The sequence below is a fragment of the Myxocyprinus asiaticus genome, chromosome 26 (genome assembly GCF_019703515.2).
Source record: "Myxocyprinus asiaticus isolate MX2 ecotype Aquarium Trade chromosome 26, UBuf_Myxa_2, whole genome shotgun sequence".
Lineage (NCBI taxonomy): Eukaryota > Metazoa > Chordata > Actinopteri > Cypriniformes > Catostomidae > Myxocyprinus > Myxocyprinus asiaticus.
The window spans coordinates 24,508,285-24,531,476 of record NC_059369.1 but is presented as its reverse complement, the minus strand read 5'-3'; the positions used below and the strand labels follow the sequence as shown (position 1 = coordinate 24,531,476).

Genomic DNA, 23,192 nt, shown 5'->3' with positions numbered 1-23,192 from the left:
TGTAAATTGTACGGCATCCTCCCCTTGAAATAGTACTAAAATTAACCAAAGAGGGCTTGCGGTATACAGTGCAGAACAAAACCTCTTAAAGGGAAAGTTGTGTCATCATTTACTCACCCTAATGCTGTTCCAAACCGCATCTCTTCTGTGGAATATAAAAAGAGATGTTTGATTATTAGCCTCGAAAGTGAATGGTGACTGAGGCTAACATTCTGCCTTACATCTCCTTTTGGGGTTCCACAGAAGAAAGTCATATGGGTTTGAACGGAATGAGTGTAAAAGACTTTAAGTAGTAAATGATGACAGTTTGATTTTTTTGTTTTCTTCATTTTTGGTGTACTATCCCTTTAATTAAAACACTGTCAGAGGATGGACAAGCTGGAAATTTGAGTATTCCTGCAGAGCAGGTTGGCCCAAACTATGGCTGTGAAATGTAAGAACAACAACCCCTCCAAAGATGACAAAAGACCAAACTAAGTAACATCAAAGGCTGGTTTGGTGCCATTGCCCATAGCAGCCACCACTGGAACGCACCAGGCACAGCGACAGCAGACACAGCCTCTGGCTGGCACAGAGTATCCACTTTCACATGCTGGAAGGCCTTGCAGGCTGCAGTCTGATGGTGCCTGAGAGAGAATCAGAGAAGATTAGATAAGGACTAATTATCAGAGGAGAGGGCGGATCTGTTAGTATTGACAATGCCCCCTGCTGGACAATTACAGCGCGTGCATGTTTATATACAGTAGAGTGGGCACTACAGAATTGCTGAAATGCGTTATTGTAGGAACTTTATAATGGGAATGTTCCACAGAAAGGCTGTTCCATATTGTATATCGCATCTAAGCGCGTTCAGTGGGAGACACAGATATAAACACGCAGACAGGGCGCAAAAGTGAAAGCCGCCGGGGCAGCGTGCACGTTGATGAAAGAACTGCCCGCATAAACTTCACGTGCATTTATCTGATCTAAAGTTTCTAGTTTACCGTGTGGCGCTCTGTTCTGTTACGTTTTGGTTCCATGTGGTCCTGTGTTGCTCCACAATTTTATTTTCATTTTAGTTCTACGCAGTTTGTGTTGTTCGTTATATGTTGTTTTAATATTGGTTTCACGAATGCTAAAATATGTAATCATCCGTGTGACTGCGTGTACCGTACCGAAGCCCCTGTATCCATTCAGTTCAGTGTGGATACATGTACTGTTGCAGCCCTAGTATGTATAATGAGTGAGCCGAATTTCCACAGTGAGCAGAAATATGGTGTTATTCCTCATGCAAAATTATAAAAACTTTGGGGTATTCCTTTAATGCAATTGGAAATTTTTTACAAGGCCTTCATTATATATATATATATATATATATAGATGGCCCTACAGCATGTACTATAGTGGAATCAGTTGCCCATAGCACCTGATAAGTTTATAGAGAAGATCCTATTGAACATGATCAGCACAGATTTACACCCAGACATAAAAAGGAATAGTTCACCCAAAAATTTAAATTCTGTGATCATTTTGTCACCCTCATGTTGTTCCAAACCCCTGAGCATTTTTTTTTTTCTCCTGAAGCTCACATCTAGCCTCTGTCTGTGTCTATTATTTAAATAAATGTTTGTGTTAAGGTACAACACAGAAGAGAACCAGTGCAATTTTTGCATCAATGTTGTTGTGTTATTTTTGAAACTGGAAATAGGCTAGACGCGAACCTCATGGAGTTGATTATTAAATAACTTAATTTTCTGTCTGTTTCTTCCACAAAGCTATTTTATGGCTTAAGAAGAGAAGCAGAGTGTGACTGTGATATGGGCGACTTTTATGGCACTTTTGTGGGGCTTTTTCTCCTTTCTGGTCTAATATCTTCCAAAATATCTTCACAACTACCGTTGTGTTTCACAGAAATATCTGAATATGGGTTTGGAACCAGGGACTAAAAACGGTTCAAGGAACAAAAACAGAAAAAGGTTAAAAAATAAATAAAAATAAAATAAAATCTCGGTTGTTTCCAAGTCATTACTAAAGTATTGTTAGAGCTGATGCATTAATACAGATTTGATGCTGCTGGGTTTTGACTGAGAAGCAGATCTGTAATTAAAATTATACTTAACTGTTAATAAACTGTGTGCTTGGGGGCCTGGGTAGCTCAGCGAGTAAAGACGCTGAAGTCGTGAGTTTGAATCCAGGGCGTGCCGATTGACTCCAGCCAGGTCTCCTAAGCAACCAAATTGGCCCGGTTGCTAGGGAGGGTAGAGTCACATGGGGTAACCCCCTCGTGGTCGCTATAATGTGGTTCACTCTCGGTGGGGCGCGTGATGCTGTGGAGAATAGCGTGAAGCCTCCACATGTGCTATGTCTCCATGGTAACGCGCTCAACAAGCCATGTGATAAGATGCGCGGATTGATGGTCTCAGACGTGGAGGCAACTGAGATTCGTCCTCTGCCACCCGGATTGAGGCGAGTTACTACGCCACCATGAGGACTTAGAGCGCATTGGGAATTGGGCATTCCAAATTGGGGAGAAAAAATAAACAAATAAACTGTGTGCTTGTTATGGTTTCTACGTTGATAAATTTAAAGAAGAAAATATTTTATGGCTTATTTTTGCTTATTTTGGTGAGGCAAGAGGCTTATTTTGGGCTTGTTTTTCCAGACCAGTTTGCTTGTTTCTCTTGCGAGATCTGGAAACACTGCGCTAAAGGGTGGGTGAAATATAAGTCGCAGAGTACTGTCATTTTTAAAAAAGAATGTTATTAACCTTTCTTTTATTTTGTTGTAACTGGTTACCATTTGGAAAGGAGTCTGCAGAACTTCTGAACTGGAACGAAAAAAAGGTTTTTGCTCAGAATGAACCGAAATGAAAAACATTTAATTCTTAGTCCCTGTTTGGAATAACACAACGGTGAGTAAATAATGGCAGAACTGTCTTTCTTTTTTTAGGTGAACTATTCCTTTAATGCAATTGGAACATTTTTATAAGGCCTTCATTATATATATATATATATATATATATATATATGTGGCCCTGCAGCATGTACTATAGTGGAATCAGTTGCTCACAGCACCAGATAAGTTTATAGAGAAGATCCTATTTAACATGATCAGCACAGATTTACACCCAGACAAAAAAATAAGTGTCATATTTTACCTCTTCCACTCCTCCTCTCCATCCCAGAACTCGTACACCACAAAAGAAAGACCGTCAGGCAGCCGCACAGCAGTCACACTGGAGAGTGAGAAAGAACACTCATTTTCACATGTTAAGCTGGGACAAACTGATTCAGCAAGTTGATGAAAAACTGTGTTAAACAAACACTGAGGATAAAGAAAACATTGGTAGAATGTCTTTGTTGAAAGGGCTTACAAGATAATGATAATTATCTTAAAAAGTTAATTACTCCTTTCTTACAGAAAAGGTAAACAGAAACCTAATTATCCATTGTGCTGTATGACCCTCCACTTGATGGCAGTACCTCACATATTTCTGCTCATATAGCTGCAACCTTTCTGGCAATAAAACGGCAATGATCGGCAAAATATAGCGTTTAGCTTATTAATCAACAAAGGCCTAAACTGTAGCTAGTTCTGATAATCCCCATAGAATCTTCATAAAACTTGCTGCAAGTAGTTATGGCTGTTGTTTAATACTTGTACAGTGTTGGACAAGCCACACTCTGAGACACTGAAGTAGATAATGATTTCAGCTTCAATAATAGTTCAGCTGACCCTGTTGAAATGATCAGCATATGTTGTTTTAGATGCTGGTCTAGGTTTCTTAACCAGCTTCACCAAAAAGACAGTGCATATTGAACAGCATTTTTGGCTGGTGATTAGCATGGCTTCACCAGATAGACCAGCACCAAACCAGCATTAACCACCCTAAACCAGTATGGAAATACATGCTGATCTATGTTGTTCTCAAAAATTATTCAAACTGGAAATATTTCACAATGAAAAACATTTTAGAAGGACAGAGAAAGGCAAAAAGTTGCTAAAAGAGGCAGGGAAGCTACAGAGATGTCAATTCAGCAGCAACAGGGTCCTCATTGATAATTTATTCACAAGCCTGATGTGAATCATGACGGCAGTAAAAAATGCTGGCATGAACACAAGCACTCTCCCAGCGAACAGATGCATGGAGTTTCCTTGAGACACTACAAAAAGAACTATTTTACACACTGCTCTTACATTAATATTTCATCCTGTGGGACTCTAAATGTTCTCAGCCACGGCTTGACCAAACATTGAAGAATGAAGCAGTTTTTATTTAGGTTAGAATTTGACAAGGGATATCATTTGGCTTCCTTGGGTAACTTTTTATTGTGGTCCTGAACAAGATCTTTTAGGAATTTGTAAGCACAATGTATTAATGCAGTAATGCTGTCACGTGGTTTTTAGCCCAACGATGCTTCGGAAGTCAAAGATCATATGGTTTTTGCATATCGAATCATGCTCCGATACAGTGCTTTAATTTGAAATGTGTTGGTTTGTTAACACAAGCTCTGAAGCTTCAGTGTTGAACGTCATATCACTTATATCTTTAGATGCATAGTTACTATATTGACAGTTTTCATGAGTTGCTCATTGCCTCAGTGTTTGTTTCTTTCATACATTTTTAATTCAGGATTATTTTTGACTAAATGTATATTTTTTTTAAAGGGGAAGGAATAAAATCCCCTTTTTGCATTACACATCTTGAGTCCATCACTTGATCAATTCCATAACAGAAGCTACACCATAATGTATTGCAAAATGATGCTACATCTTATGAGATGTCATGTTCTTTCTGTAAACTCCATGTGTTGGTTGCCATAAATGACATGCATTTGTGCTTTCCCCAGTAGAATGAACTAAAACATTAGGCACCACAGTTTGACAGCACAAATATGAAGCACAGTACACATTTGTATTTGAACTGTCATAGAAACCTGGCTTAGAGGTAAAAATAAGATTAAATTAGTCAAAAAGAGAGAAAGTGGGGAATATTCACCACAGGGTCAAGCGTAAGTCATAACCACTCAACTTACTGGAAACAGTCTCTCTGGGCAGACACATTCTTAAGGTATTGTTTCAGGGCCTCGCAGAACTCTCCAAGCTGCTTCTGGGAAACAGTCATCTCCTGGCGGACCAGGTACAGGGACTAGAGAGAGAAAAAGAAGGATGACAGTGGGGGGAGAAAGAAAGTGGCAGATCAGTTTTCAAGATGTTTGAATACATAATGAAGGCTGTGAGTATAGGGAGTATTAGCATGTTCTGTGATGGGAATATACAGTAATGACTATAATGCCATCTAGAATTTAGGAAAAAATAGGTATTTCAAAGTATAGAGATATTTTATGTCACTATACTGTATCGATATCCTAATAGTCAGGGTTGGGGAGTAACGGAATACATGTAACGGGATTACGTATATAAAATACGAAATATGAGTAACTGTATTCCACTATAGTTACAATTTAAATAATTGGTAATTAGAATACAGTTACATTCAAAAAGTATTTTGATTACTGAAGAGATTACTTTGCATTTTATTGTCATTTGTTTCATTTGATATTTAGTCCTTTCAGATGAAAAACATTTATACATATAAATGATGCGATCCAAAGTGCATTTGAACAGCGGTGAAACACTTTCTTATGAAGTGTTACATTCATACGAGCAGACAGAGAAGTAAGTTTGAAGTAAGTTTGGAGCAGAAGAAATAGAAATAAACCTTGTGTAAATTGTCAGATTTACGCTAAGCTAAAATGCTATTTCTAGCCATTTTACATGCACACGTTACCAACACGATCATATTTTTTATCAAGAAAATTCATGTTGGATCATAATTTCTTTTTTTCTAGTAAGACCTTTGATATTAGGGCAAAAATCATATTCTTGATCATTTTTGTATTGTTTTCCTGTAAAAATATCTAAAAATCCTTAAAACAAGATCAATTAGATTTATCTAGTTTTAGAAACAACACTGCATAAGATATTTAGGTTTTTCAGAGAATGTATTTTTAACATGTGTATTTTATCTTACTGTACCGGCAGAGTTTTTATAGTCAAAACAAGTGAAAAAATCTACCAGTGCTGAAGAAGTAATCCAAAGTATTTAGAATACGTTACTGACCTTGAGTAATCTAACAAAATATGTTACATTATATTCTGTAATCTGTAGTGGAATACATTTTAAAAGTAACCTCCCAACCCTGCTAACAGCAAGAATCAATATTCTATGTTTCAGCTTTCACATTAATATTCTAGAGAAAAAAAAAGGGCACAACTAAGAGCAAGTAGGAGAGAAGATGAAACATGCAGTAAAATTAGACAACGAACACTTCATTTCTATACCAAAGTGCAAACTCAAAACAAGCTAAGAATAGAAGTCTACAGTATAACATTTATTATTTGGAATGAAGTCTGTACAGATCCTTTGTATAATTATAAACCTACTGGAATCAAGGTACATCTTTCCCTCAAATCAGTTTTAACGGATACTGACATGCCTGTGCGCAACACTACTTCTATGCCTCTATGATGAAGTAAAGCAGGAAGTTCAAAGCACCGAAGTCCAATGAAGATGAATAAGAAACAAGAGTAAAAGATGGCAATATATCACAGTTTTGTGTCACAATACACCAAAAATGAAAAAGTGCAATAATATTGTATAGTGACCCAGATATCGATATAATATTGTATCGCCAAGAACCTACTGATTCCCATCCATAATATTCACATATATTACTTTTATGACAGACATACAGACATAAACATGAGAAGAAGTTCTTCAAGGAACCATAAATTCTAAGTAATGAGCTCTGCTTTTGGAAGTGCTTGGGAAAAGCAAACTGTCTTAAAAGCTTTGACCCTCATTTTGAAGAGTTATGTAAAATCTTCAAGATGTGTAGGAACTGCATATGGTTATTCTTTCAAGAGAAGGAAAATTAAATACATACCAGACAGAAAAATCAATACAGCTACTCTTTATTATAAAAGTTTTTTGGAGTATCGCCAAAGTAACTAATTAATTTTCAGTTTAATCTAAATATTTTAGAAATGTGGGAGTGTGGTTAGCTAAATCAAATGAAAGTAACTATCTCACGGTTGGCCAGTGATACTGTCGCTTTAAAAACAAACAAACAGCTGAGCTATATGTCTGTTTCATAACATTTCTAGAACGACCAATCTTGAACTTCATGGAAATGAAATGAAACAATTTCTTACTTGTCTATTTAACATAACTGCACCTTTCTCATTTAACACTCCCACACTTTTCTAAATTCTAAAGTGCTGTCATATAAAACCTATTTTATTAAGTCTGAGAAATTTATTTCATCAAATAACCGATCTTACCCTGCAATAGTCTATAAGAACTTATAGGTTTAAATATAGCTATCCCCGTTTGGCAGACTAATTCCATACTACAGTTAGTAGTTAGTAGCATTAATTAACCTATGAATGGATATGCTAAATATCATTAAGTTTTAAAATTTGACGTTTTCAAGTCATTTAAACCTACAGTAGTATACTATAACATGTCCTTACAAAAGTTAGTTCTGATCCTCAATTTTGACTAGACAAGTGTCATTCCAGGTGCAAAAATATTTCATCTAACAGCATTGGGATGCTTCACTGTTTGTATCATTCCACTTGTCCGTGTTTGCTGGGTGACAGCTGTGCGTTGCCTGGAAACATGCAACTGTAGATCCTGCTTTGCTTCTTTTGAAAATATTTTCATCAGTGAAGCAAAATGAACATAATATCTGGGCATATTGTGTTTAAAATGTAAGTTACTCAACATTAACGTATATAAAATAGTTGTATAAAAGCAATATCACACTCGCAATCATCCTGTAGTGCTGAATGTCAGACATGGCTATAATTAAATGTGGCTGACTCTTGCTTGAGTGATATTGCTTAAATGTGTTATCCTATAACTCTTATACCTTATTACTAGAACAACTTTCATATTATTTTTAGTGCAAAGTAGTGCAAAATTATATGTTTTGGAGATGCCAGGGTATTTATTGTAAACTACATGTGGTGTATGCTATAATTAAGGTGTCACATTTTTAACAGAGCATGTTTTTTATTCCCAGCAGGAGAGAAAAATAAAACTAAACTAACCCATTTGGTACTTCGATTTGACAGCAGTCCCGTTCCCCGAAGTCCAGGGCAGTAAAAGAGCAGAAGCCTATAATAAACCCTGAACTTAATCAAGAGCACTGTGCCATCCAACACTACCCTGAACACAATCAGAAACACTACATTACCCCACCTACACGCAACTCAATAAGAATAATTCCATTTCCCAATTCACCTCCACTGGAGGCCTGGTCTAAAAGGCACAAAAATAATTAGAGGAATGCATAAGGATTTGGAATCCAATTTCCTTTGCATTTCGACATGTGGCTGATCCTACTATGCTACATTTGGTGCGACTGCAATAATGTCATTCATTAGTCTTCAGTGTTTGTTTGAACAGCAAGGAGCTTCATTCAGACTCAATGTCGTGGAATAAAATGATAAAACAGAGCTTGGTAGGAAAAGCAAATGTGACCCGTAGAGTAACAGTAAAGAGCCTTTGGACTCTGTGGGATATTCATGTGCTCATTGTATTATTAGACTCCTTAAATTTACCAGATCTAATAAGAACCAGTTTAATTTCCTTAAGCAATAGTTGTTGGTCTAATTGCAATGTCTTTAATTTGGGTTTCATGAGGCATTAGCTATTCCTGATGTGATGAAAGTTTTATTTGGATGTGCATGATGTATGTGCGTGTGATTTCCTTAAGCTCAGAAGAGAAACCTAAACTAATGAACCTGAAAGACCCTCATGCAAAGTTTAACTACTCCACTGCATCAAACTGGGAAGCTTACACATGCACACACACACACACACACACACACACACACACACACACACACACACACACACACACACACACACAGTAGAGAACATTAATGTGCACAATTCTCTACCACATAAGTGAAGTCCATAAAAACGAAAGGAACCTTGGAGGGTGAGAGACATTTCACAGTTACCATGGAAACTAGGGAATACCATCCCACATCATTCTGATCTGCATCTTTCTACCCCCATTTTTCTTCCTCTGATAACACTCACTAAATTGCATATTCATTTCCCCACCTTGAACTTGAGTATCTCTTTAAATGTACTCCTTTGTTAAATCTAGATTACAGGACTACGTCTGAGAGGCATAAATGGGAATGTACTGATAAAGGGAGCTCACATCTCCCACTCTGTATCCATCCCATGATAATTCCCTCCAAATGAGCAAAGATGGCTTTTCTCGTTCTGTCTCTGTCCTTAGTACATTCATCAGCAGACTGCTGATTTATATTCCTCTATGCCAATCAAATCAGGCACTGCATGTGCTCCAAAAGACTTTTAAGTCAACACTGCCTATAAAGTCTACACAGAGCTGTTGGACTGACCACTCAGTCATTTTTGTACAGACGTGTCTCAAAGAGAAGACCATTCCTATGGCATCTTAACTTTCTATTCAGTAAGAGATCTGCTATAGACTCAATAAACCACTGTTTTCTTAGATGGCTGTTATACACACTTTTGATGTTGTGTTATAAACACAGGAGATGGTAGGAACACATTTTAAATGTTTAAGCAGGTGATGCCTGAACATTGAGGGGGAATTCACCAAGAATGAATTGCGCCCACTGACGGCGGCTTTTGCATGCACTGTCAGTGTTTTTTTTTTTTTATCGATTTGCATTGTTTTTACAATTCACTTAAGGAATTACGAAAATCTTGTAATGGTTCAAACAACTCTTTAAATTGCTGAAATTGTGCTCAACTACTGGATAAATGGCCTAGTTGTAACCTAATGCTCTTATCCATAATTTAATAATTTTATAAATAGTTGCTATGAAATCAATATGAAAAGTAAACCAACATATGTCTTCAATAAAAATCCATTTACTGCTTGCTTTCCATGGGCGGTAATAGTGCAACATTAATTGTGCTAAACAAATAGCACTGGGTTTTGCGAATAAGGTGCATTCAATAATAAGTCTCATGGAATGGAATGACAATAACTTAATTTAAATGAACTCCTCTCCACGAATAGCTAGTGTGTGGTGAGCTTACTGGCACACTATGGCTGCCGTCGCAACATCCAGGTGGATGCTGCACACAGGTGGTGGTTGAGGAGAGTCCCCTTTTCACTGTGTAAAGCGCTTTGAGTGTAGTGTCATAAAAAGCGCTATATAAATGTAACATTCATTAATTCATTTATAAATACATTTCAGCACTATTTCGGTGCGTTTTGTGCAGGCTAGGCTAAAGGTCTGCATCCCGACAGAACCCGAGAACCTGACGGGTTTCGGGCCTGGTTCAGGTCGGTTTTTCAAGTAGGACTTCTGGTTCGGGTTTGTAATTAATGAAAAAACAATCTGCATTCCCCATTTCGCGGCCAGCCCACCGGGAAAAGTCCCGGTTCTCCCTATGGGCAGTCCGCCCCTGGGACTGTTGCATTGTTTCATTTTATTCCAAATTGTTCTGCACCGAACAAAGTTTCAGCACATAAACGGTAAGTCAATGCTTTTTTCCCTTCTGCTCTAGTGTACTAAGGGGCTGCTGTGCCTTGTTAAAACTGTATGTTTACTGTTTCAGTACTGTTACGAATGTTGCCTACGTATATGCTTACAAAAAATATAGCCTATTGCAAGAGTCCTTGCTAGGAGAAGAAATTAGATAGTAAGCAATTTCGGGTTCGGGCTTAAAATCTGATGGTAGGCCTATCATTTGGGCCGGGTAGGGTCGGTCTCGGGTACAGGTTGGGTTCGGGTTTCATTTTAAGACCCGTGCAGACCTCTAGTGCATAGCTGAACTGGATTGCAGGTAGCAAGCAGAGGTCTGCACGGGTCTTAAAATGAAACCCGAACCCACCTGTACCTGAGACCGTGTGGCCCAACCCTACCCGATCCAAATCAGATACCGTCAGATTTTAAGCCCGAACCCGAAATTGCTCACTATCTTTATAATTTCTTCTCCTAGCAAGTACTGTTGCAATAGGCTGTATTTTATGAAAGCATATATCCTAGGCAATATTCATAACAGTATTGAAACAGTAAACATACAGTTTAACAAGGCACTTAGTATACTAGAGCAGAAGGGGAAAAAACATTGCCTTACCGTTTATGCACTGAAACTTTGCTAGGTACAGAACAATTCAATTAGGTATAGCAGCAGGCCAGAGATCTCCAAATGGGGGCGGAATATCCTAAATAGGTGTGTGTTTAATCATAAAGGGGCAGAGTTACTGAACAAGAGAGCAACAGCTCCACAGATGGTTAGGGTTAGGAAAAGGGGTAGGTAAGGGGTTCCCTATATCTTTGCTCGCGATTTGGAGCTCCTGCTCCCTTTTGGAGCTCTGTCTGCAGCTATACCCTTCTCGAACAATCTGGAATAATGTTAAACAATGTAACAGTCCTCTTTATGCAGCCTGAACTTGTTAAGAACGTTGAATCTTTGTGACAACAGCGTTTCGACATGCGTTTTTGAACATTTTAAAGTTCTTTTTAACTTGATACGTTGTTTAAAATGTGACAGTCCTACGCGAGACGCTGAAGAAACAGCGAGCCACGGCGCAACAGTCAAAGGCATTCTTTTAGCATGTGTTTACATAGGAAAACAATGGGAAAACAGAACAGACGCACGCAAATACACGTTTGGTGTGAATGTTCCCTAACTCATCTCGTCTGTTCACGCGTGTATGCGAGTGAGAGCGCGTGCGCAAAACAAGTTAGGTAGGCCGGTTTATTTTTTCATTAATTACAAACCCGAACCCGAAGTCCTACTTGAAAAACTGACCCCAACCCAGCACAAAACCCGCTGGGTTCTCGGGGGTCCCGTCGTGCCCGGGTCTGGTTGCAGACCTCTAATAGCAAGTAAATAAGATGCAGTTTTTTTTGCGTTGAAAGTGTATGCTCAAAATCAGCTCAACTATTTAGATGAATTTGCCACTCAGTTGACATTACTTATGAAATCTATGGTACCACAAATTCAGTTGTCAGATGAAGTGGATAGTCTGTAGGCCTATGTAGTCTAATTAAAATGATTTCCATTTACAGGACAGAAATCAAAAAGCTAAGCAGAAATAAGCATATATTTGAATATTTATGAATGCATATATTAGCATATGATATGATGTGTATGAAGAAAAAAAACTGCTGCGATACAACACAAGTTTACAGGCCTGTAATTACAGAAATCATATGGTAGCTACAATTAGCCTGTGGAAGTAATCTATGGAAAACCAAACATTTAAATTTGTTAATATTTTTTATATTTTGCAAGGCGGTTCACATCAAATCACTTTTTCTTGTTACCAGGATTAGGGGCATTTGGTTAAGATGTTTCTTTTTAATACAAATGTCACAATGCATGCAATTTCCTCTGACAGAATGGGGCAATAATCATCTGTAAACAAATGAAATAGCCTTGGACAGCAGCAAATGGCACAATCATTGTTTTAAAATTGGTCTTTTCTGCTCTGTATAAGAATCATTGCAGATAACAATGCAGGAGGCCCTTGCTGATATTACTGCAGTGATGTACTCATTTTGGGACTCATCCTCTGGGTCCCAAAATAAAGCTTGTATTAACCAACAAACACATAGGCACACACTGAAGCTGTCTCGTGGAACCTGGTCAAGCACTATTTCGTCTTGAAGTAGAGATAGTTTGAAAAGTTGACAAGGATTAATGGATGAAAAGGGAATGATTCAATTTTCCCTGATCCTTCCAGTGTCAATAAGATGGTCAATAAGCTAACCTTTGCTACTCACTGAACTCAGCCTTTCAGCACTTAGGAGAGCTCAGTTCCACTGATACAGACAGTGCTCCTTCTATAAATACAGAAATGCTTTCTTTATTAGATTTAAATCTTTTAAAACCACTAAGTTCTACAAGAAATCAAAGCCTAGTGCTCCTCCACATCTACAGACCAAAACTTGTGATATCTCTGTGCATTCCCATCATGCACTGCTGAGTGTTTCACTAGCCCACAGACCTGCACTGATTTGTGGTCAGGCAAGGTGTTAGTGTGATACTGCCTCTTATCTTTGAGAGGCAAAAACAACTCCGTGAGCATGCTGGTATGAAACACAGTGTAGTGATGCTCACTTATGGAAAAAGGAATGTTGTGTGGAGCACATTGATGCTGTTCACCTTGATAATTCTCAGGGGTTTAGTCATTAAATATTAACAATAATGCACCTGTCTGATTGGAAAGCCAAACTAACTTTTTATTTTTTTATTTAACATGAAGGGAAGAGGTGAATTTGGTCATGCATTGTCTTTGAATATTTGTATTTATTTTTCGCATGCTCTTTGATATAAGACGTGCTTCAGTACTTACTGCGCTAGTTGTGCCATCAGTGTCTGTTAGTCGCTGATGTAGATCAAACCAAACTGTCTGCAACAAAAACCAGAACAGAAAAGCCACTAGTGAATTCACTTTCACCCTCAGCTACCCTTGGATGCTACTGTCCATCTGTGCACACTCAATCAAGAAAGCTGATAAGAGACAACTGACTTCAGCACATCTGCCTGGCTTTTCAATACAAAAAAGCATAATGTACTGTATGAACACTGCATGTATGAAAGAAAGAAAGAAATAAGGAAAGAGACCTAGGCCTACAGTTCTACAGTATATGTACACTGACCAGATCCCAACTAAACAGATGTTTATGCTAATGAATGAATCTTATCACAGTGTTTGAAACAGAAAATACTTCCTGACAATGTAAGCAACTTTAATACTTCAACAGAAGGATGGTTATAACAGAATAAACTAAACAGTGTGTTCCACAAGCTGACTGTTTGTGACACTAACAGAGAGTTCTGTGTTGTACTACACAGTACTATATTGCCTATATTGGTGCCCTAGTAACACCAAGCAGTTAAAGCGTTAGTTCACCCTTAAAAATTAAGATGCTGTTGTCATTTACTCACCTTCATGTCATCCCAAACCCTTTCTTTCTTCTGTGGAACACAAAGGAGAATGCAGATGTGTAGAACTGGCAGAATGTTAGGAAACTGACATCCTCAGTCACTATTCATTTAAGCCACATCCACACTAATCTGTTTGAACTCAGTTTTCAAGTATGCAGCTATGGAGACACTTTTGTAAAAATAAAAAAAAATCTGTTTTCGGTGAAGGAAAAGGGCATTGTAGAGTAGATGAGAGGCGTAAACATAGCGAAATGTATGCGTTTTCAAATGAACATTTTTTTTTCATTGTATAGAAAAAAGATGTCATGAAAGTGAAAGGTGACTGAGGCTAACATTCTGCCTAACTCTTGTTGTGTTCCACGGAAGAAAGAAAAAGTCAAACTGGTTTGGAACAACATAATGGTGAGCAAATAATGACAGAATTTCCATTTTTGGGTGAACTACATCCAATTTCAACATTTAATTTTAGTTTCATTCCATTTTAGCCGAGACAGAGCATTGAGGTTGCTAAAATATTCATTTGTGCACTGTTTTGCAGGATGAAAGAGACAGAGAGAAAGAGAGTGACATTCTTTGCCCATGGTGACAACTGGCTTATAAGTGGCCAGCTGCAATGAAACTGTTAAAAACAGACACATCTGGAGCAACAGATCTTTCTCCAAAGGGTGTATGTCATTTAGCAGTGTGAAAACGCCTAAAGGTAGAGCTTCCCTTCTCTCATGCAGCGGCTACAAGCAGCGTCATTAAGCTACAATGTTGCACGTACAAAATAAAAAAGAAATGTGACAAGACATATTTGTGACAGAAAGCTGTCACAAAATACATAAGCGTAGTTGACATTACAAACTTTTGGAAAGTTGACATGTCCTATGGTGTAACATGCTATACTCCATCAAAAAAAAATTTAAACAGCATTTTGCTAATTCTTTTATGATTATTATGCATGCAGCTTTAATGCCTAATATTAATCGAGAGACTACATGGAAGTTATTTGTCACACTGCAAAACAATTTCAAATGAACTAGCGAAATAAAAATGGGGAAAATAAATTGTGACCAGTCACAGGACCTACATTTTAAACTAAAATCTTGATATACAGTATATATCATGATATATATCATGAGATATATATATATATATATATATATATATATATATATATATATATATATATATATATACACATATACACACACACACATATATACATACATACATACATATATACACACACACACACACAGTATATATTTATATAGTTATATACTGTATATGTATATCCATAAGTCCATACATAGACATGTCAACTACCCATTTTCCAAACATAATGGCTTTTTGAAAACATGAGGGATTTAAAGTAGCCCTGCTTCAGTAAAGACCATGACAATTTATAAATCATTATGTGCTCCATAAAATGAGAGTCACTGATATCTCCTGTAAGTCCATCCAAATCAAGTGAATAAGGATGGTGGGGAATATTCTTTTCCATCGTGGAATGACAGAGCACATAATGGCCAGTAATTCCTGCAGCTAAGAAAAGCGATGAATAGCAAAAATTCACCGCACAGTTGGGGATGGAGAGTGGAAGATCGAGAACGACATGAGCTTTAGTCTTCACATTGATTGGAGGCCATAACTGGATGGAAAAGGAAATTGTGTTTCCTAAAGCAGTGGGGCCACATTATGCAGACAACAAGAGCGCTCTGATGACTGATGCAGCTCTGAGCAGAAGTAAGTCATCGAAGTCAGGCTGCCCTGCCTGCCAAAGCCTCAGTGAGAATGGGGACAGATGTACAGTTCTATGTTTGACATTTCAATTACAGTGAGGATGGATGTTCAAAAGAAGCATGTGTTGAATCCTATACAGACCAGGTGTGCTGCAGGCCTAGCTTTATTGATCCGACCATGGCAGATCTTAAAAGTGAGTGGAGCAGAAGAAGAGAGTTTGACATGGCAACTGGAAGAATTGTCACTCATTTGAGAAAGTTGAAGGCAAGCCACACTATGACAATTGCAAAATGTTGCATGGTCTGTCTAAAAGGACACATCAAAATCTTTCTTACTGGTGGGGTAGTGCAGGTCGTGTATTTCCCTGAATAAACTAAAATGTTAAAATAATAGAAATCCATACTCTATTCACAGGCTAATGTTGATTCATTTTGGGTCAAAAAAAGTCTTGCAGAAACTAATGTTTGAATATTTATGATGTGTTCATATGCCGGATTTAGTGTAAATGACTAGTTTCCGAGTAGTAAAAATGGTCTGCGTCTTCATCAAACTCGTAATTACCCCTTAAAACTGAATTTTATGGAAACTCAGTTTCGACAGAAACGATAGTTAACATTTTATTATAGCCAATGTTACCTGCACTTTTTTTTTTTTTTTTTTTTTTTTTAAAGGAATAGTTCACTCAAATAATGAAAATTCTATAATTATTTACTCACCCTAATGTTGCTCCAAAACGATGAACATAACAAAATTACATCATGACATTTGGTCACAAGATGCGATTAGAACCAATAAGGTGTAATATTATCGATGTAGCCACCATATTTGATTTAAGCGCTTTATTAACGATATGATTTGAGAGTGAATAATGACTTAAATTTTATTCTGTTCATCTCACAAAGTAATCATATCCCTTTAGAAGACTTGGTATATAGTTCAAGAGTCATATTGATTGATTTTACTCTTGTTCTATGTATAGATATTTTTTTTCAAGCTTGACAGACATTGTCACCATTCACATTATGGCAAATAAACCCTGTAAAGTTATTAAACATGTTTACCTTTTTTGTTCCAAAGAAGAAAGTAACACATGTTTCTCACTGATGAAAAATCTCACTGTCATCAACAACAAAGCCACACATGGATCCATTTTGGTATTATGAGCGTTGCCACAGAAATGAATAAACTTCCATTTACAAGATCAGTAGAATCCCTTTAGTTGTCTAGTAATTACACTGGCGGCCAAAAGTTTGGAATAATGTACAGATTTTGCAGTTTCGGAAGGAAACTGATACTTTAATTCACCAAAGTGGCATTCAGCTGATCACAAAGTATAGTCAGGACATTACTGATATAAAAAACAGCACCATCACTATTTGAAAAAATTCACTTTTGATCAAATCTAGACAGACCCCATTTCCAGCAGCCATCACTCCAACACCTTATCCTTGAGTAATCATGCTAAATTGCTCATTTGATACTATGAAATCACTTACCATTATATCAAACACAGTTGAAAGCTATTTGGTTCATTAAATGAAGCTTAACATTGTCTTTGTGTTTGTTTTTGAGTTGCCACAGTATGCAATAGACTGGCATGTCTTAAGCTCAATATTAGGTCAAAAATGGCAAAAAAGAAACAGCTTTCTCTAGAAACTCGTCAGTCAATCATTGTTTTGAGGAATGAAGGCTATACAATACTGGGAATTGCCAAAAAACCTGAAGATTTCATACAAAGGTATACACTACAGTCTTCAAAGACAAAGGACAACTGGCTTTAACAAGGACAGAAAGAAATGTGGAAGGCCAGATGTACAACTAAATAAGAGGATAAGTACATCAGAGTCTCTAGTTTGAGAAACAGACGCCTCACATGTCCTCAGCTTACAGCTTCATTGAATTCTACCTGCTCAACACCAGTTTCATGTACAACAGTAAAGAGAAGACTCAGGGGTGCAAGGTGCAATGGGAAGAATTGCAAAGAAAAAGCCACTTTTGAAACAGAAAAACAAAAAGAAAAGGTTAGAGTGGGCAAAGAAACACAGATATTGGACAACAGATAATTGGAAAAGAGTGTTTGGATCTTAACCCCATTGAGCTTTTGTGGGATCTTCTAGACTGTAAGGTGTGTGAGAAGTGCCCGACAAGAAAGCCACATCTATGGCAAGTGCTACAGGAAGTGTGTGGTGAAATGTCACCTAAGTATCTGGACAAACTGACAGCTAGAATGCCAAGGATCTGCAAAGCTGTCACTGCTGCACATGGAGGATTTTTGATGAGAACTCTTTGAAGTAGTTTAAGAAGTTCTGAACATTTTTTTCAAATTGTAATAGTAATTTTTCATGTTATTAATGTCCTGACTATACATTGTGATCAGTTGAATGCCACTTTGGTGAATAAAAGTGAATAAAAATTGGCTGCCAATGTATGCTAATTCTGAGAAGAACATATTCTTAACTCTTCAGCAGGTAAAATTGAGATTCATAGCGTAGGTGGGCACATACTTTGATGACAATCACTAATGAACATATTTTATTATGGCAATTATTTAAAAATTAAGCTCTTCCAAATATTTCTCTTCAGAGCTATAAAATTGAGTGTGTATGTACATGGATCCATTTTAATCTGTGCCTGAACCGACACCAAAACATCTCCCAGTGCCACAGGAGTGAAGCTAATCCCCTTTGCTGCTCACAGATATCCTCCCATTCATCCCTTCATCTCACTAGGAGCACTCACCCTGCACTCCTTGGTGGTCCGTCGAGAGTGAGACAAACCATCTTGGTTGATTTGGCTATTCTTAGCTTCCGCAAAGACACTGCCTGCCAAACACTGCAGTATCAACTGGGGACTCTATTAGTCTACTGTGCTCATTGTCTAAAACATTGGTTCTCAACTGGTATTGCAATACATTTTAGGACAAAGATTTTACTATGGATCTGAAATGGCAACCCAACAGAGTACCAAAACTGTTTATTGGACAAAAATAATCAAAAAGTTACTTAAAAGCAAATTTTTTTTATTTTTTTTTTATTTTTATTTTTTTATTGTGTAGTTTTGAATGCTGTCTTGCAGGCATCTTCTTAATTTGACTAGCTTCTACAAGGTGATGGACAAATTTGGAGCAAAATACCATAGAGCTTGATGTGATGCATGACCTTTGACATAAACAACAAAATATACAGTTGTGTTTTCTTCTGTCTTTTAAAAGTTGATAGGCCTAATTCTTTTTCTATCATAATAACTATGCACGGTTATGCGGTTAGTTGCATTTCCATTTAGCATAGTTTTATCCCTGTTGTTCCTTTCAGAAGAGACATATGATCCATTTTTGGGTCAAGACCCACCAGCTAAGAACCACTGGACTACGAAATGCAGGCAATCAATACGTTTACATGCTTTAGAAATCGTTTAAGAACAGTTTTTGCAATGGCGGAATAACAGACCTCGATAATGCGATTGTACCTTGGCTTCGTTCAGCATGTACACCCCAATTCACGAAAAAGTTGGGACAGTATGGAAAATGCTAATATAAACAAAGGAGTGATTTGTAAATTCTATTCACCCTGTGCTATATTGAAAGCACTACAACTGTGAATTGTTTTTTGAAAATACACACTCTCTTCAAATCATGAGTCATTTGTTTACCACTGTGTAACATCTAATTCATTTGGGCACTGAAGATACAAACTGTTAAGTTTAGCAAGTGGAATATTCCCCATCCATTATGCAGGTCTTCAGCTGCACAATTGTACAGGCCATTTGTTGCCATATATTACGCTTCATAATGCGCCACACATTCTGAATTGGAGACAGGTCAGGACTGCAGGTAGGCCACTCCAGCACCCGCACTCTCTTTTTACGTAGCCATGCACTTGTAATCTCGTAAAGCATAAAACCCCCCAATTAAATTAGAAAGGTAAAACATCAAATAATGTGTTATTGTATTGCTTTCAATATAGCATAGGGTGAATAGAATTTACAAATCACTCCTTTTTGGTTTTTATTAGAATTTTCTATATTGTTCCAAGTTAGGAATTGGGGTTGTATAAGTTAAACGAACCAGAATTGGCCTTAGCATTGTGCGTACACATTCTAAAAAAGATGAAAAAGAGGTGATATGCGTGTATATAATCAGTTACGCATTGTGACGCTCGGACAGACAGATGAAGAATGACTACACAAAAAATCTAAATCTCATCTCAGTCCTCCAAATATAAGAATGTGTAATTACAGTGAGCATGTGTATGGATGAGTATGTGTGTGCTTTTACGTACAAGAGGAACAGAGCTAATGAGGACAAACAGAATTTTTAAATCGATCTTAAAAATAAGTTTCCATACAGAAAATGTATTTTCTAATCTCTGTTTCCTATTATAACATTATTTGTTGCCATTAACCACAAGTTAAGGTATTTCTTTCTATTTGTTTTCAACCATGTATTTTCTGAGTCGTTGTACACCGGATTGTAACTGAACATGTCTATGAATTTTGATCTCCCTGTAATATACTGTAAGACACTTCCCAGGATGAAGCACTTGACCTCTCAGTGTTATAAGATGAACCTCTTACCTTATTCTCCAGACGTCCAATCAGCTCAGCCAGTCGGTTGATCTGCGCCTCAAGTCCTTCTTTTCTCACCTCCACAGCTCCTAAGAGAGATCGAGAGGGTGAGAGAGAGGCAAAGTGCATAATTTGCAGATAGTTCCGACGTTGGTGTCGATGTAGTGACACTAGGGGTCACTCTTGGGAGCCTGAGACACCTCTGGTCTTTGATAAAAGGCCAGTGAAAATTGGCGAGTGGTATTTGCATGCCACTCCCCCGGACATATGGGTATAAAAGGAGCTGGTATGCAACCACTCATTCAGATTTTGTCTTCGGAGCCGAACGGTCATGCTCAATGAGCTGAATACTACTGTTCATTCACCTCTGCTGGATCTGACGGCGCATTTCAGCGGCTTCTCCCTCCTCTGCACTGGTGCACTGCAGAGAACGCCCCTGGGCGCTTCGGCAGAAAAACTAGAGAGTATATTTTCTGAAAGAGCATTTTTCCCCTCTAAAAGAGTATATCTTTCTCTAAAAGAGCGCACACACGGAACATCTTTTTAAAGACGCTTTTCCGATTGTGTGTTATTCCTGGTTGTGCTCGTTATCTCTCGCCTTCTAACAGTCACGATCACTGTCTTTCATGTCTGGGCACTGCTCACGCGGAGACAGCATTCGTGGATGGTCATGTACTCATTGCGAGGACATGTCCATGGCAACGTTGCGGTCGCGGCTCGCCTTGGTAAGAAAGCGAGCCACCCCAGAGGCTCCCGCCTCGGTCCTTTTACCCACAGGTTTGAGGCCAGCGCGGCTAGCACTGGGGGCGATTTGGGGACCCCAATGGGACCGCCTCCGCCGGGTATCCCCCCGCGGACCTCCCATTCTCCAGCACGCTCGTCTGCCCCGATCGGGCTTCCGGGTGAGTCCACCGGCTCGTCTCACGGCGAGTTCGACCTCTTATTCGGAGCCCGCGAAAGTGATGAGCTCTCGAGCACAGCATCGGAGAGCGGGCTCATCCAGTCGGAAGCCTCGGCTGGGCTCCTCCCTTCGGGGGTCGATCGCCCAGTCACAGGCTGACGCGGAGGTGACGACATGCTTTCCCGGGCAGCCGCGAGCATCGGTTAGAGTGGATTTCACCGCTCTTCCCTGAACCCTCGCGGCTCGGTGATTGGTTCCTGGGCTCGCGGCGCCGCTCAAAGCCACGCCCCGCCCCGTTCCTTTATTCCCGGAAGTGCACGAAGAGCTGACAAGGTCGCGGGAGGCACTTTTTACTGCCCGATCCCGATCTTTTCAGCTTCCCCGCTCTCACTACCCTCGATGGTGGGGCGGCCAAGGGTTATTCGGCAATCCCCCGGTCGATAAAGGCGCTCGCGGTGCACCTATGCCCGCAGCGCGCCGCCACCTGGCGCGGGTGCCCAAAGCCCCTGTTCAAGGCCTGTAGGTTTACGTCGTCTCTGACGGCCAAGGCCTACGGTGCTGCTGGACAAGCTGCCTCCGCCCTGCACGCCATGGCTCTCCTGCAAGTCCGCCAAGGCGCTAAAGGAACTGCACAAGGGTAGTTCCGCCCCGGGATTGATGCAGGAACTGCGCTCGGCGACCGACCTCGCTCTCCGAGCGACGGAGGTCACGGCGCGGTCTCTCGGGCAGACGATGGCCACACTAGTGGTCCAGGAGCGCCACCTTTGGCTCAACCTGGTCGAGATGGGTGAGGCTAATAAGACACGATTCCTTGCTGCCCCCATTTCCCAGGCGGGCCTATTCGGCGACACCGTCGAGGTCTTTGCCCAGCAGTTCTCGATGGTAGAGCAGTAGATGGATGCTAGCCGGCATATCCTGCCCCGGCGCGGCTCAAGATCCCGCACCCCATCTACTCATCACCAAGGGCGTCCCCCTGTGTTGACTGCACCGGCTCTGCCGCAGCCCGCCCCTTCGGCCTGGCCCCGGTGTGGAGCCCACCGCAGGAAGCAGACGCCACCCGTCTCGCGGCCACCCAGAACCCGTGAAAGGCTTCAAAGCGCCCTTGAGACGGGCGACCCAGGGACAACGAAACCCGCTGCTCTGGAGCTGGTAAGCAGATCTTCATCTTTTTGTTACCTTTTGCATTTAATTGCGCTGCATGCCCAAGTGGCTGCAGTACTCAAGAGCTCAGCAAGAGTGGTTTCCTTGTTCCCTGGGTCACGTATCCGGTGTGTACGGCTGGCATCACGACCACCGTCCACCACTCCATTTGGCAGGTTGGCGCTCCAGCGGCGGTCTCCCGCCCTGAGCGCCCAGCTGTGGCACAAATCCGCCCCCGATGTGACAGTCTCCACGGGTCACGAGGACAGGCCTCTTCCTCCCCCGTCCCAGGCTGTTCCGGGGGTGGTCACAAGGAGCCAGGTAAGTGCTTCGATGTCCTCAGACTCAGCACGGCCACGACGTGGTGTGTCACCTGGAGCTCCGGCCCGCCGCGAGGCCCCACCTGCCGGTACATCCGATGATGTTGTCCCTTTGGTCCCCCTTGCGCGGAACTTGGACGCATGGCTTGCACCTTCCAGTCCATCACAAGGGCTGGTCCGGACTGTCCGACTCGGCTGCGCGATTCACTTCGCCGGGCATCCGCCCAGGTCCAGCGGTGTCCACTTCACCTTGGTGAAAGGAGGGTAGATCACTACCCTCCTACGGAAGGACGCAATAGAACCTGTCCCTCCAGCCGAGATGAAGAAAGGGTTTTACAGCCCCTACTTCATTGTACCGAAAAAAGGCGGTGGGTTGCGGCCAATCTTGGACCTGCGAGTACTGAACCGGGCTTTATACAGACTCCCATTCAAGATGCTGATGCAAAGACGCATTCTAGTGAGTGTCCGGCATCAAGATTGGTTCACGGCGGTAGACCCGAAGGATGCGTACTTTCACGTCTCGATCCTTCCTCGACACAGACCCTTCCTGCAGTTCGCGTTCGAGGGT

The 23,192-nt window shown here is 40.1% G+C and overlaps 1 protein-coding gene across 2 annotated transcripts in view; it reads right to left on the bottom strand.

Annotated features, from left to right (window-relative positions):
• Positions 1-23,192, bottom strand: part of necab2 (N-terminal EF-hand calcium binding protein 2) — a 110,774-nt gene that overhangs the window by 1,969 nt on the left and 85,613 nt on the right. The window contains exons 8-12 of one of the 2 annotated variants that reach the window (XM_051656628.1): positions 20,273-20,352; positions 13,377-13,433; positions 5,016-5,128; positions 3,137-3,214; positions 535-626 (exon numbers count right to left, since the gene is read on the bottom strand). In XM_051656628.1, the coding sequence (XP_051512588.1) occupies positions 535-626; positions 3,137-3,214; positions 5,016-5,128; positions 13,377-13,433; positions 20,273-20,352 (420 nt within the window). The remainder of the gene's footprint in view (positions 1-534; positions 627-3,136; positions 3,215-5,015; positions 5,129-13,376; positions 13,434-20,272; positions 20,353-23,192) is intronic. The other variant, XM_051656629.1, reaches the window with a different exon arrangement.